We start from the raw sequence: 14,745 nt of genomic DNA on the forward strand, positions 1-14,745 counted from the left end.
GCTCAGCAGGGACTCCAATTAGAACGTGATTTGGCAGAATAGGCAATTCATGTCTCAACCATGTCCTCTGTAGCTCATTACAGAAACGTTTACTATATTTTCTATGCCTTTGAGTAATTATTAATGGTTCACAGGAAAGCTGTGAAACCTATTGTTATTGTTAGATTTTTTTCCCTTGACATGGTCAAATAACTCAACTGTAGATTGGTAATAATGGTAATGGGAGGCACGCAAAAACAAGAGGCCATGAGTAACTTGGTAAAAAGTAATGGCATATAGGTGACGCTGTTATAAGCATTCTCAGTTAGACCCTTGTATCCGCCATCCCATTTTACCTAGAGACTTGAAACTTTGTATGTACAGTTGAAGTCGGAGGTTTACATACACTTAGGTTGGAGTCATTAAAACTAGTTTTTCAACCACTCCACAAATTTCTTGTTAGCAAACTATAGTTTTGGCAAGTCAGTTATGATGTCATGGCTTTAGAAGCTTCTGATAGGCTAATTGACATCATTTGAGTCAATTGGAGGTGTACCTGTGGATGTAGTTCAAGGCCTACCTTCAAACTCAGTGCCTCTTTGCTTGACATCATGGGAAAATGAAAGAAATCAGCCAAGACCTCAGAAAAGATTTGTAGACCTCCACAAGTCTGGTTCATCCTTGGGAGCAATTTCCAAACACCTGAAGGTATCACGTTCATCTGTACAAGCAATAGTACGCAAGTATAAACACCATGGGACCACGCAGCCGTCATACCGCTCAGGTAGGAGACGTGTTCTGTCTTCTAGAGATGAACGTACTTTGGTGAGAAAAGTGCAAATCAATCCCAGAACAACAGCAAAGGACCTTGTGAAGATACTGGAGGAAATAGGTACAAAGGTATCTATATGCACAGTAAAACTAATCCTATATCGACATAACCTGAAAGGCCGCTCAGCAAGGAAGAAGCCACTGCTCCAAAACCGCCATGAAAAAGCCAGACTACGGTTTGCAACTGCACATGGGGACAAATATTGTACTTTTTTGGAGAAATGTCCTCTGGTCTGATGAAACAAAAATAGAACTGTTTGACCATAATGACCATCGTTATGTTAGGAGTAAAAATGGGGAGGCTTGCAAGCCGAAGAACACCATCCCAACTGTGAAGTATGGGGGTTGCAGCATCATGTTGTAGGGTTTCTTTGCTGCAGGAGGAACTGGTGCACTTCACAAAATAGATGGCATCATGAGGGAGGAAAATTGTGTGGATATATTGAAGCAACAATTCAAAACATCAGTCAGGAAGTTAAAGCTTGGTTGCAAATGGGTCTTCCAAATGGATAATGACCCCAAGCATACTTCCAAAGTTGTGGCAAAATGGCTTAAGGACAACAAAGTCAAGGTATTGGAGTGGCCATCACAAAGCCCTGACCTCAATCCTATAGAACATTTGTGGGCAGAACTGAAAAAGCGTGTGTGAGCAAGGAGGCCTAAAAAACCTGACTCTGTTACACCAGTTCTGTCAGTAGGAATGGGCCAAAATTCACCCAACTTATTGTGGGAAGCTTGTGGAAGGCTACCCGAAATGTTTGATCCAAGTTAAACAATTTAAAGGCAATGCTATATAATACTAATTGATTGTATGTACACTTCTAACCCACTGGGAATGTTTGATGAAAAAAATAAAAGCTGACATAAATCATTCTCTCTACTATTATTCTGACATTTTACATTCTTAAAATAAAGTGGTGATCCTAACTGACTTAAGACAGGGAATTTTTACGAGGATTAAATGTCAGGAATTGTGATAAACTGAGTTTGAATGTATTTGGCTAAGGCGTATGTAAACGGCCGACTTCAACTGTATGTGTCTTTCTTCATGCTGAACCAATTTGCCTCAAGGACCCAAAAGTTCCATCAGTATAGATTTTCCTCAATCTTGGTAATTTTGGATAAACGTATTTCATTCAAACTTAAGTCCGAATTCAGTACTTAAGCCCATGGTACATCGCTTAACTTAGTTTGAGAAGAGCTAAGGCATTGGTTAAGAGATGGCTGAGTTATTCATACATCAGTAAATCTGATATTATGTGTCCATTTAAATCTTTTGTAAATCCACTTCACAATGGCTTCCACTCTAAATGTTTTAGTGTCATCAAAGGGGATCCCGAGTGGCGCAGCGGTCTAAGGCACTGCATCTAAGTGTTAGGGTTAGCGCAAACTGGCCTTCTAGGCAGAGTTCCTCTGTCCAGTGTCTGTGTTCTTTTGCCCATCGTAATCTTTTATTTTTATTGGCCAGTCTGAGATATGGCTTTTTCTTTGCAACTCTGCCTAGAAGGCCAGCATCCCCGAGTCGCCTCTCTTCACTGTTGACATTGAAACCTGTGTTTTGAGGGTACAATTTAATGAAGCTGCCATTTGAGAAGTTGTGAGGTGTCTGTTTCTCAAACTAGACACTCTAATGTACTTGTCAACTTGCTCAGTTGTGCACTGGGGCCTCCCACTCCCCTTTCTATTCTGGTTAGAGACAGTTTGCGCTGTTCTTTGAAGGGAGTAGTACACAGCCTTGTACGAGATCTTCAGTTTCTTGGCAATGTCTCGCATGGAGACTGACGAGTTTCAGAAGAAAGTTCTTTGTTTCTGGCCATTTTGAGCCTGTAATCCAGGGGTGTCAAAGTCAAATGGACGGAGGGCCAAATAAAAAATTTAGCTACAAGCCGAGGGCCGGACTGTTCGAATGTTCATTGAAAATTTTTTAAATGACGCATATAGTCTAGTGAACCTAATTGAACCTACTGAAAACCTAACAAATATATTCCAATATGATCAGATAAATAAAGCAATATTTTCTTATGGCTCTGTCAGTAATCTTTAATTTTCAACAGACACAAAAGACAAATTTCCTTTATATAAAAATCCCCATAACATGAACATTAAATGAAAGAAACCGGTATTCAAGGCACCATCAGTAGCCTATATTTTCTATTTTAGCAAAAGTGGGCTAAATTTACTTCAAAGAAAAAAACAATAATAGCAATTTTCTATCATCCACTCAACTGAAATATTTTTAAAATATAATTGGATTGAAATACAATAAAATAAAGTGCAAAAATCTATTAATCAAAAACAACACTTTGTTTAAGGAGAAGTAACATGCAGTGAAAACAAATATTAAACTTTAACTTTTAAACTTGAACTGAGTAAAAACTCTAAATATGTGATTGCACAGTAATGTTCACTTGTTTGAGGTTGAGGGTGATACTTGGTGGTGTCCCATCTTTTCCACAAGTTCATCAATGTTCGGGGTAAGGCTCTGAGCTGAGGAAATCCTCAGAATTGAGTGGAGGTGTTCAGCAGTAAGTCGACTTCTGTGTGATGTTTTGTTCAGGTTCATCAAAGAAAACAGTTGTTCACACAGGTATGTGCTGCCAAACATAGACAACGTTTGAGCAGCCTGGATGCGCAGCTGGGGCATTGTGTCGGGGAGGAAACGGGCGAACTCCGCAGCACCCACTGCCGCATATTTTGCCCTCAGTGCATCATTGCATTGGAGGTCAATCAACTCCATTTGGAGGTTTGGTGGTGAGCTTTCCACGTCAACAGCAAATGGGTTACCGAGCAGTTCCAACCTGCTTTTTTGTGCTTCAAAGTCAGCAAATCGGCGTCGAAAGTCAGCGGCAAGCATACCTATTTTATCAGCCAACTGTGCGCTCGGGAACGCACTGGTAGAGAGCTTCTCTTTCATGGTCTGGCAGCTGGGAAAGTGGCTCAAATTTTCTTTCCGCATCTGCGTCTCCCACAGAGTCAGTTTGGTTTTAAATGCCTTCACTGTACTGTACATATCAGAGATGACATGATCCCGACCCTGCAGCTGCAAGTTCATTGCATTCAGATGACTCGTAATGTCACACAGAAAAGCCATTTCACACAGAAACATTTCGTCTCGGAGTTGTGTTGTGTCTTTCCCTTTGCTGTCCAAGAACAGACAAATCTCCTCACGAAGCTCGAAACATCTTTGAAGCACCTTTCCCTGGCTTAGCCATCGCACCTCTGTGTGATAAGGCAAATCACCATGCTCCGTTTCTAACTCCGTCAGAAATGCCTTGAACTGGCGGTGATTCAAACCTTTGGCTCTGATAAAGTTAACTGTGCGCGTGATGATGCTCATTACATGCTCCATTTTCAAGGCTTTACCGCACAACGCTTCCTGGTGTATGATACAATGATAAGCTGTCAGCTCACCTGTCGCGTTTTCCTCTTGCATCTTTTCCCGTATCTTCGCCACCAGTCCGCTCCTGTGTCCACACATCGCAGGTGCTCCGTCGGTTGTCAAACCCACGAGTTTTTCCCAAGGCAGCTCCATCTCATTTACACATCTTGACACCTCTTCATACAAATCATGCCCCGTAGTTGTGCCATGCATAGGACGTAAAGCCAAAAACTCCTCTGTCACGCTTAGGCTGGAGTCCACTCCGCGGATGAAAATTGACAACTGGGCAATGTCAGAAATGTCGGTGCTCTCATCCACAGCCAAGGAATATGCAATGAAATCTTTTCCCTTTTTCACAAGCTGCTCTTTTAGACTGATGGACAACTGGTCTACTCTCTCGGCAATGGTGTTTCTGCTCAGACTCACATTTAAAAAGAGTTGCCTTTTTTCTGGGCAAACTTCGTCACAAACTTTAATCATGCAGTTTTTGATGAAATCCCCCTCCGTAAATGGCCGGGCTGATTTAGCGATCTCTTCTGCCAAAATAAAACTGGCCTTGACAGCAGCCTGGCCTTGTGATTTGGCTTTTTTGAACAGAGCCTGTCGAGATTTGAGGCCTCGTTTTAATTCCTCTGCCTTTTGTAGCCTTTGTTCCATGTCCATATTCTTGTTTTTGTCCGCGTGTTTCGTTTCATAATGTCGTCTCAGATTATACTCTTTCAGTACCGCCACACTTTCTCCACACAGAAGACACACATGTTTTCCAGCTACCTCCGTGAACATATACTCCGACTCCCACCTTGTTTGAAACCCCCGGTTCTCAGTGTCCACCTTCCGTTTTGCCATTTTTGATGGGTATCTGAAAGTTAATTTTACTGTGATGCTGACGACTGCTGTGCCAATAAATATTGAAATGAAGCAGCCTACTGCTCGGTGCGTCACCGTTGCATTGTGGGAAATGTAGTATTGGTGCGTGTAAAAGATCTGCGGGCTGCCGGCTTGCTGCGGTCTGCGGGCCGGTTCTAATAATAAATCAAGATCATCCCAGGGGCCGTAAAAAACCTTCTCGCGGGCCGGATGTGGCCCGCGGGCCTTGACTCTGACATATGTGCTGTAATCGAACCCACAAATGCTGATGCTCCAGATACTCAACTAGTCGAAAGAAGGCCAGTTTGATTGCTTCTTTAATCAGAACAACAGTTTTCAGCTGTGCTAACATAATTGCAAAATTGGTTTTCTAATGATCAATTAGCCTTTTAAAAGTATTAACTTGGATTAGCTAACACAACGTGCCATTGGAACACAGGAGTGATGGTTGCTGATAATGTGCATCTGCGCCTATGAAGATAATGTTAAGATATTCCATTAACAATCAGCCGTTTCCAGCTACAAATAGACATGTACAACATAAACAATGTCGACACTGTATTTCTGATCAATTTGATGTTATTTTAATGGACAAAAACAGTGCTTTTCTTTCAAAAACAAGGACATTTCTAAGTGACCCCAAACTTTTGAACAGTAGTGTATGTTGATTTTACTGTGTATATATATCATGTAACCAGCTCAATGTTTGGATGTTAAAATTCATGCCATGAGATGTAGAACATCTCTGAATCATCATTAGCCTTATCTCTATGTTCAAATGTACACGTGCATTTATATTTACATATTTGTACACAGCTCCCAGTCTATATTCATTTTCAGAGTAAAAACAAACAAACAAATGTGCTATAACATTGTGATGTGTATGACATGTACAAAAATAATTATCATTTTTCCCCCTATGATATAGATGATCTTAGAAATGACCTGTATACGGAATATGTTCTTTATATCTACAGTCGAAGTCTGCATACACCTTAGCCAAATACATTTAAGCTCAGTTTATCACAATTCCTGACATTTAATCCTAGTAAAAATTCCCTGTCTTAAGTCAGTTAGGATCACCACTTTATTTTAAGAATGTGAAATGTCACATTCTAATAGCAGAGAGAATGATTTATTTCAGCTTTTCTTTCTTTCATCACATTCCCAGTGGGTCAGAAGTGTACATACACTCAATTAGTATTATATAGCATTGCCTTTAAATTGTTTAACTTGGGTCAAATGTTTCAGGTAGCCTTCCACAAGCTTCCCACAATAAGTTGGGTGAATTTTGGCCCATTCCTACTGACAGAGCTGGTGAAACTGAGTCAGGTTTGTAGGCCTCTTTGCTCACACACGCTTTTTCAGTTCTGCCCACAAATGTTCTATAGGATTGAGGTCAGGGCTTTGTGATGGCCACTCCAATACCTTGACTTTGTTGTCCTTAAGCCATTTTGCCACAACTTTGGAAGTATGCTTGGGGTCATTGTCCATTTGGAAGAACCATTTGTGACCAAGCTTTAACTTCCTGACTGATGTCTTGAGATGATGCTTCAATGTATCCACACATTTTTTCCTCCCTCATGATGCCATCTATTTTGTGAAGTAGACCAGTCCCTCCTGCAGCAAAGCACTCCCGCAACATGATGCTGCCACCCCGGGGGTTCACGGTTGGGATGGTGTTCTTCGGCTTGCAAGCCTCCCCTTTTCCTCCAAACATAATGATGGTCATTATGGCCAAACATTTTTGTTTCATCAGACCAGAGGACATTTCTCCAAAAAGTACGATCTTTGTCCCCATGTGCAGTTGCAAACCATAGTCTGGCTTTTTCATGGCGGTTTTGGAGCAGTGGCTTCTTCCTTGCTGAGCGGCCTTTCAGGTTATGTCGATATAGGACTCGTTTTACTGTGGATATAGATACTTTTTTACCTATTTCCTCCAGCATCTTCACAAGGTCCTTTGTTGTTGTTCTGGGATTGATTCACACTTTTCGCACCAAAGTACATTCATCTCTAGGAGACAGAATGTGTCTCCTTCCTGAGCGGTATGACGGCTGCGTGGTTCAATGGTGTTTATACTTGCGTACTATTGTTTGTACAGATTTACGTGGTACCTTCAGGCATTTGGAAATGATAAACCAGACTTGTGGAGGTCTACAATTCCTTTTCTGAGGTCTGTCTGATTTCTTTTGATTTTCCCATGATGTCAAGCTCAAAAGAGGCTTTGAGTTTGAAGGTAGGCCTTGAAATACATCCACAGGTACACCTCCAATTGACTAAAATGATGTCAATTAGCCTGTCAGAAGCTTCTAAAGCCATGACATAATTTTATGGAATTTTCCAAGCTGTTGAAAGGCACAGTCACCTTAGTGTATGTAAACTTCTGTCCCACTGTAATTGTGATACAGTGAATTATAAGTGAAATAATCTGTCTGTAAACAATTGTTGAGAAAAATTACTTGTGTCATGCAGAAAGTAGATGTCCTATCCAGCTTGCCAAAACTAGAGTTTGTTAACAAGAATTTTGTGGAGTGGTTGAAAAATGAGTTTTAATGACTCCAACCTAAGTGTATGTAAACTTCCGACTTCAACTGTATACATCAAGCTCTAACAGCCAGAGAGAGCGCTGTGCCGCTTGTTTCATCTGGATTCAGAAAGGCTCTTAAAACTGATATACAAGGAGCTGACCACAGTGGCTTCTTCTTGTATGGAGTCCTTAATGTCCGACTGGCTAACACACACCGCCATGAGTCTCTTGGGGAGCTTCCCGCTGAAGAGCAGGTAGATGCAGGGGTTTGCACAGCTGTTCAGACTTGCCAGAAGCATCAGGATAGAGAAAGTTGCAGCTGAAATCAATATTAAAACACAGGATATTATTATCAAGTAGCAGCATCCTGATTCCATGTAATTCTATACATTTTAGCATAGGCCTACCCTAATAGAAGATACATCAATTAAACCTACATTGTAAAGTTTTAATTCAGGCATTAAAACATTTGACAATATGATTGAATTCTAGTTGAATTCTAAGTGTTTCTGAATATTGACGAGCACTTACTCTCAGTGGGTGCGTGGACATCCCAGACGGACCACAGCTGGACAGTGAAGAAAGGAGTCCAACAGATAATGTAGACAAGAACAATGACCACGGTCATCTTCACGGTCTTGATCCTGGCTTTGGACACTCCAGCAACGCTACTGGTCCTGGAGTGCAGAGGTTTGGTGACAATTTCCGATGGTTGATGTGTTTTCATGTGAAAGTTGATTTGAACAGCTCGGCAAATACGCACCTGGCAAACGATAACAGTTAAGATTGGCAACACATATATCACCAGAGTGGTCCAGGTCACGTAAGCTTTTAGTCCCCAAGGTTTGATGAAGTCAGCCCAGCAGTCATAGACACCAGGCGCAATTTGAACTCGGGAGAAGATGAACAGTTGAGGGAGACTGCCGAAGAGGGACACGGACCATGCAACGCACACAGGCACGTTCCAGCTCGCTCTGCGCCTTTGGAAAGTCACCATGGGGTTACAGATGGCTTGGTAGCGATCAATGGTCATCACTACAATCATGTAAGTGGAGGCAAACATGCCAACGACCTGCATGTATTTCACCAGGCGGCACATTATGTCAGGACCAATGAATCTGTCCGTTACATCCCACATCAGCTGCGGACAAACTTGGAAAAAGGTGACCACCAGGTCTGCCAGGCAAAGGTGAAAAACAAAGACGCGCATCCTCGACAGCTGCGTCCTCTGCTTCCACAACACCAATAGCAGTACAAAGTTTAACATTGCGGCACTGAAAAATATGATGCTCAAAAGGGCTATTTCAACTCGAGCCAAGCGCTCATCACGTGGCACATCTTCTGCCAATTCCGTTTCCAAACTTATATTACTATTATTTGAAGTAAAGAAAGTCATAATTTCGCTACAAAATAACACAATTTTATGATAAAAACTCAAATTATTCGGTCCTTAAGCTAATGTTCACAAATAGTTCAAATATAACCTATCAACTGCACAGCATATCACAAACCCCCAAATCTGCATTGGAAAATGTATGCAACTGAAATAGAAATGTCCTTATGAAAATGTACACATAATTATTAACAGACTAAAGACCTTAACTGTTCTACAGCAATTGTTTAAAGGATAGACATAGAAAGCGTCTTGACGCGCGAAAACTTTGGAGGTGGATGTCACCAAGTGCGTGCAACGATGTGAATAGAGGAGCGTCGGCAGCCTCAAATTATTTATATGTTGGATGCGCAGCAGGAGGGCGGGGCTATGCTTCTGCATCTTTACAATAACAACGCCTTCTATACATTTTATAAATAAATTATACATCTGGAAAGGTTATACCGGTACTCAGGATTCACTGCAAAAGGCAGAAAGTGACATGCAATAGTACAACATGATAGGACTCATAGGCATCACACAGTAAGCAGCATATATACAGTGGGGAGAACAAGTATTGGATACACTGTCGATTTTGCAGGTTTTCCTACTTACAAAGCATGTAGAGGTCTGTAATTTTTATCATAGGTACACTTCAACTGTGAGAGACGGAATAATAAACAAAAATCCAGAAAATCACATTGTATGATTTTTAAGTCATTCATTTGCATTTTATTGCATGACATAAGTATTTGATCACCTACCAACCAGTAAGAATTCCAGCTCTCACAGACCTGTTAGTTTTTCTTTAAGAAGCCCTCCTGTTCTCCACTCATTACCTGTATTAACTGCACCTGTTTGAACTCATTACCTGTATAAAAGACACCTGTCCACACACTCAATCAAACAGATTGTCCACACACTCAATCAATCTCTCACAGTTGAAGTGTACCTATGATAAATATTACAGACCTCTACATGCTTTGTAAGTAGGAAAACCTGCAAAATCAGCAGTGTATCCAATACTTGTTCATGAATATCAAAATTAAGTAGAATACCATTTGTATTTTGTTAAAGTCAAGCTTGTGCTTTATTATTTGTGTCACTTAAGTATCATCCTTTCAAAGTTAGGCTATAGTTTAACTTTTTACACACCACCTGCTTTATCTATGAAACATTAAATAGATTTAATAAGAGAAAACACACAAAGAAACCACACTATACACAAGCTGATTTTACCCTCAAGCCATTTGATGAGTTGTCAAAACAAAATTCAAAATTCCTGGAGTCATGTTTTTTCTCAGCCCATGAAATACAGATTTATTCGGTTCACTATATTGGTCAAAGACCGGCTGTCTGAGATATGATTATAGGGCATTCCAAACAATTCCACATTGCTCATTAGCCTTTCATTGCTCAAATCACCATTGAGAAATGGCAAAATATCCAGTTTGACTGAATCCCAACTACAATCCCAACAGCAGATTGGCCAATCTCAAAAGCATTTCGGGACAGGAAATGTACAAAATAATAGTTCTGATATCAATAATGCCACAGATGTTGAGATACTGCAGTGGCTTAGGTTGATTACAAACTTTCTTCATAGGACAGCTGTGCAGTTGAGAGCATAATACCAAAACTCTAAGTGCTGCACTGGGCTAAATTAGTTAAACAAAGTAAATATGATTCAGTCCTTGTGGGGTTTCTTTCTCATATTCAATACTCAGTCTGGAAAACAACAGAGGTGTATGAGGGGGTAACACCTGCTACACACTGGAATTATGTCTTGTTAACATGACAAAGCAGCTCGTCTTTGTCCATCTGGTAACGGCTCCTTTTCCACACGTCTCGTAGGTTCTGTAGGGTAGTACCGATCTCCTTGCCTGAGGTGATGCCCATCTTCCTCAAGTCATGCCCACTCACGGGGAAGCGAGGAATGGACCATCTGCCCATCTCTGCCAGTAACTTGTCCTCTCCCTGGTACTTAAGCAGTTCACATACTTTACTCTGAGCATCTACCTCCCGACTCTGCAAACAAGATACATAGAAATTATCTACCAGACCATGTGGTTCTATCAGATTGGGCTTCATACACTCCGTTCCAAAAAGGACACAATCTTGACAGTCTTAATTTAAATAGAGTAAGTGGTGTTACATCAACTCATTTTGACTGTGCTTACATCTATGATAAAGTCAGTGTAGGGCTTCAGGCTGTCTGGATCATCCTGGGATTTATGGAGGTCCCGTCTGTGTTTGACCAGGAACAGACCCAGGTTCTTCTCCTCCCTGGAGACCTTCAGCCTCAGGTCCATCTTCTCCACATCCTGGGAGCAGCGGAACAGGGCTGACAGAACAGTCACGGGCTTGGGAGAATGGTCCTTCACATGCTGCCAGATCCGCTTCATCTCCTCCACGTCGCCCTCTGCAGGTAAACCTTGGAATAAAAGTATAACTCTTACACAACTATAATTACGATAACATCTAAAAATACCTATGCTCTAGCTGAGAACATTTCTAGTGGTCTGTCACCGGGACGCCCTAAATATAGTGCTTTGAGGTATGCTTTATGTAGTTGGTTGCATGACACCCCATAACATTATTCCTAGCAAACAGGGCTTTCTCCCTCACCTATGTACTGAGCCAGGCCCAGCTCATACATGACCTTTAGTAGGTGGGCAGCATGGTTTCCCACCACCATCTTCTTCAACTCAACCCAGATGCGCTCCCCTGATATGGCTGCCAGGCCACGGGCGTTTTCCCTGATGGCCTCCAAGGTGACAGGGTCATGTTCCGCTGCCTTTACTGACACCCGGCCATAAAACCTGGGGGCAGACCGGGGGATATACACAAGTAAAGACAGAAATAACATGCAGAAACCCTCACACTAAAGTTTAATTTGTTAATAGCCATAGCCAAGTCCAACAAACACCTGCCCCATTTACACCCCAGACAAGTCTAGATTACCTGAAGTATCGTAATATTCTCAAGTAGTCCTCCTGAATCCTTTGCTCAGCTCTGCCAACAAACCGAACCTTTCGGTTCTTGAGGTCCTCATATCCTTGGAAGTAATCATATAGGGTCCCATCTAACCCTGTTTGGTCAGAAATCAAATAAGACATGTATTTTCCCCCCTTCTAATGTCAAGTTTGGCATTCATTTCAGAAGGGTTGAAAATATACTATAAACACACCTAAAAACATGGAGTTGATGGTGAGGTCTCTACGCTCTGCGTCTTTTTGCCAGTCTGTTGTGAACTCCACCTCTGCATGACGTCCATCCGTCTCAACATCTACGCGCAGTGTGGTCACTTCAAAGTTCTCATTGTGAAGCTAGAGATGAAAAGACAAATGTCATGTGTTTTAAAGCAACAAACACACAGGCCTACTGTACAGCAGAATTCACGCTACATTGACTTTTAACACTTCACCAAATCGTAACAAAATCAGATTGTAGAAAGAAATGTGGTGTATGAGAACATTTCAACATCACATCAGTCTCACATTCTGGATCTGGAATATTTGTGTATAGCTGGTCAAACTGCACATCAATCCTGGGTACTCTTACTCGAGCAGTGATGGTCCCATGCTTCTCCCCTTTATTGTTGATCATCCTGATCCCTGCATTCTGGAACATGCTCTTCATCTCCTCTGGTGTTGCTGTGGTCGCAAAGTCCACATCCTCTGGCCGCTTCCCAGACAAGAGGTCCCTCACAGCACCCCCTGCTATCCTCAGCTCAAACTTGTGCTTCTCAAAGATCTCTATGGAGAAATACATGCATAAATTGATAAGATGTCTAGTGTTGACATGCATTGAATACCCCTGCATCACTTAATTCATTAATCATAATATAAGCAGACACACTGATTAATACATTCTGATCCAAACCTGGTTCTCAAGTCCCAGCCTCATGGTATCTGGATTGATGACAAGTTGTCTTTTGTAACACACATTGAAAACTTGAGAAAGAAGTTGAGATCTATGATTGTTTTTTTATTTAGAAATATTTTCAGAACTGAGGCTGGATTTATAAGGAAGACTGTTCAAACAACGCTTCTCCCTGTAATAGACTAGGGTGACATTATTTATACGCACGTGGCAGCCTCTGTTTTGAAACCATTGGACTGGGTTCAGTTTTAGGACTCATTGTATTCTTTACAAACGTGTAAGAGAGCTGCATTTATTTATATACAAAGCAGTCTTGCAGAAACTTCCTCTGTACATTACTTAATTGATTCATTTTAGATGTACAAATTACCAAACCCGTTCTCAGGGATGGATAACTCTGAAGATCCTTTTTGGTCTTCACAGAATTGGGAAAATCTGCTTTTAGTTTTTGTTGCCCCTTGTGTGTGGAACAATACACAAACAATTCCTTACTATTCAATATTCCTTTCAGGCATTTTCAATTATTGATTGGAGACTGTTACAGAATGAAATTGCTTTTCTTAAATATGTTTAATGTTTTTTATTATGTGTTTTGTTATAGTGTGTTTTGTAGGGCTGTTGTGTTTTATTGATGTATTGTTTTTTGTAAATATATTCAGGGCTCCCTTGTGAACTTGTTCTCTCAATGTCCCTGTTTAAATAAAGGTTAATAATATAACAAATCACTAAGTAGAGAACTGGGATATTTTAAACTCCCGAGGATAAACTTCTTCTGAGCAGTTGTCATCTTCCACGTTCTGCTTGTGAGGTTAAGTGCCACTGACCTAGACTTTGATATAGCCAAATTGGTTGGTAGCAAAAATGTACCTGCTCTTTACCCCAAAAAAATATGGGGGAATGGAAATGATGCAGACAATTACATTGGAAGCAACATTCTTTCCGCAATACTAAGCTGATCCACCCCCCCCAAAAAAAAATAATAATAATAAAAAAAATAAAAAAATGTACCTGCTCTCACCTGCTATGCCATTCAGTCCATCGCTGAATAAGGATTTGAACTCTGTAGTCTTCAGCTGCATGGTGAAGAGACTTCTGGCACTCCAAGTGAGACGAACTCCGCTAATCACCACAGGATTCAGGATTCTCCCCCACATCTAGATACTGTCGTTGAGCAGAGCAAGTCAATGTTAGCTATAGCTAGCTAGCTAACGTTAACTATTGATGTGCAATTGCAGTGAATTAACTTGTGGGGGTTGCCACACACATTCAGCTAGTTTAGAGACCAAACAACCATCGTAATATTATCATTACAGCTAGTAGCTAGTTAGGACAGAAATTGGATTCTATTGCTAGTTAATTTAGTAAACTGAAGCAATCATATTGGCTCTTGTAAGCGACATATATTTAAAAAGTACATATGGTAAAGTACAATTGTATCATCATGCAGCTGGCTATTAATCTCATATGGACAGACCTGCAATAAATTATGAATAATTTCCCTTCTTTGGGGATGTTGGTAGAAACATTATTCCCGTTCTATACGTGTTCTGCGACAGCAGGAAGTGTACTTACTTTCACCGCAGGAAGTCGCTGACTGTGACCAATTAGAGTGTGATTCGTCATAAAAAGGGCGGGTACAGAAGAAACAACGCGCGATTTCATGCGGATAATTTTTTGAATTACTGTTACTCTGTTGCAATTTATTTGACACTTTTGGCCTCAGTCACTTTGTTATTACAGTTGCGCAATGTCTAGCAGCGTAGAACATTTCCCTAAACTAAGTACTAATGCCATAATTCCACGTGAGAGAGAGATGAAAATACTGTAAATATATGTATGGTTGATAACTCTTTTAAATTGATTCAATAGATTACTCTAACATCAATTAACTGTTATCAGAGAGAT

At 40.9% G+C, this 14,745-nt stretch overlaps 2 protein-coding genes across 3 annotated transcripts; both read right to left on the bottom strand.

Annotated features, from left to right (window-relative positions):
- Window positions 1–5,643: 5,643 nt before the first annotated feature.
- Window positions 5,644–9,927, bottom strand: LOC129851122 (oxytocin receptor-like). Its single transcript, XM_055917411.1, has 2 exons — window positions 8,115–9,927; window positions 5,644–7,902 (listed from the first exon to the last, which is right to left on the bottom strand). Exons 1-2 carry the CDS (start codon window positions 8,977–8,979, stop codon window positions 7,697–7,699), a joined length of 1,071 nt encoding a protein of 356 aa, XP_055773386.1. The 5' UTR covers window positions 8,980–9,927; the 3' UTR covers window positions 5,644–7,696.
- Window positions 9,928–10,015: 88 nt separating this feature from the next.
- On the bottom strand, window positions 10,016–14,423 carry trnt1 (tRNA nucleotidyl transferase, CCA-adding, 1). 2 transcript variants are annotated; one of them, XM_055917408.1, is made up of 8 exons: window positions 14,315–14,423; window positions 13,859–14,001; window positions 12,520–12,713; window positions 12,146–12,284; window positions 11,920–12,046; window positions 11,584–11,777; window positions 11,136–11,389; window positions 10,016–10,983 (listed from the first exon to the last, which is right to left on the bottom strand). In XM_055917408.1, the coding sequence occupies exons 2-8, from the start codon at window positions 13,992–13,994 to the stop codon at window positions 10,735–10,737; spliced, it is 1,293 nt and encodes a 430-aa protein (XP_055773383.1). In that variant the 5' UTR covers window positions 13,995–14,001; window positions 14,315–14,423; the 3' UTR covers window positions 10,016–10,734. The 2 variants fall into 2 exon arrangements, with proteins under 2 accessions (XP_055773383.1, XP_055773384.1); XM_055917409.1 differs by lacking the exon at window positions 14,315–14,423 and having other exon boundaries at window positions 13,849–13,938.
- Window positions 14,424–14,745: the final 322 nt, after the last annotated feature.

Source organism: Salvelinus fontinalis, chromosome 3 (genome assembly GCF_029448725.1).
Source record: "Salvelinus fontinalis isolate EN_2023a chromosome 3, ASM2944872v1, whole genome shotgun sequence".
Lineage (NCBI taxonomy): Eukaryota > Metazoa > Chordata > Actinopteri > Salmoniformes > Salmonidae > Salvelinus > Salvelinus fontinalis.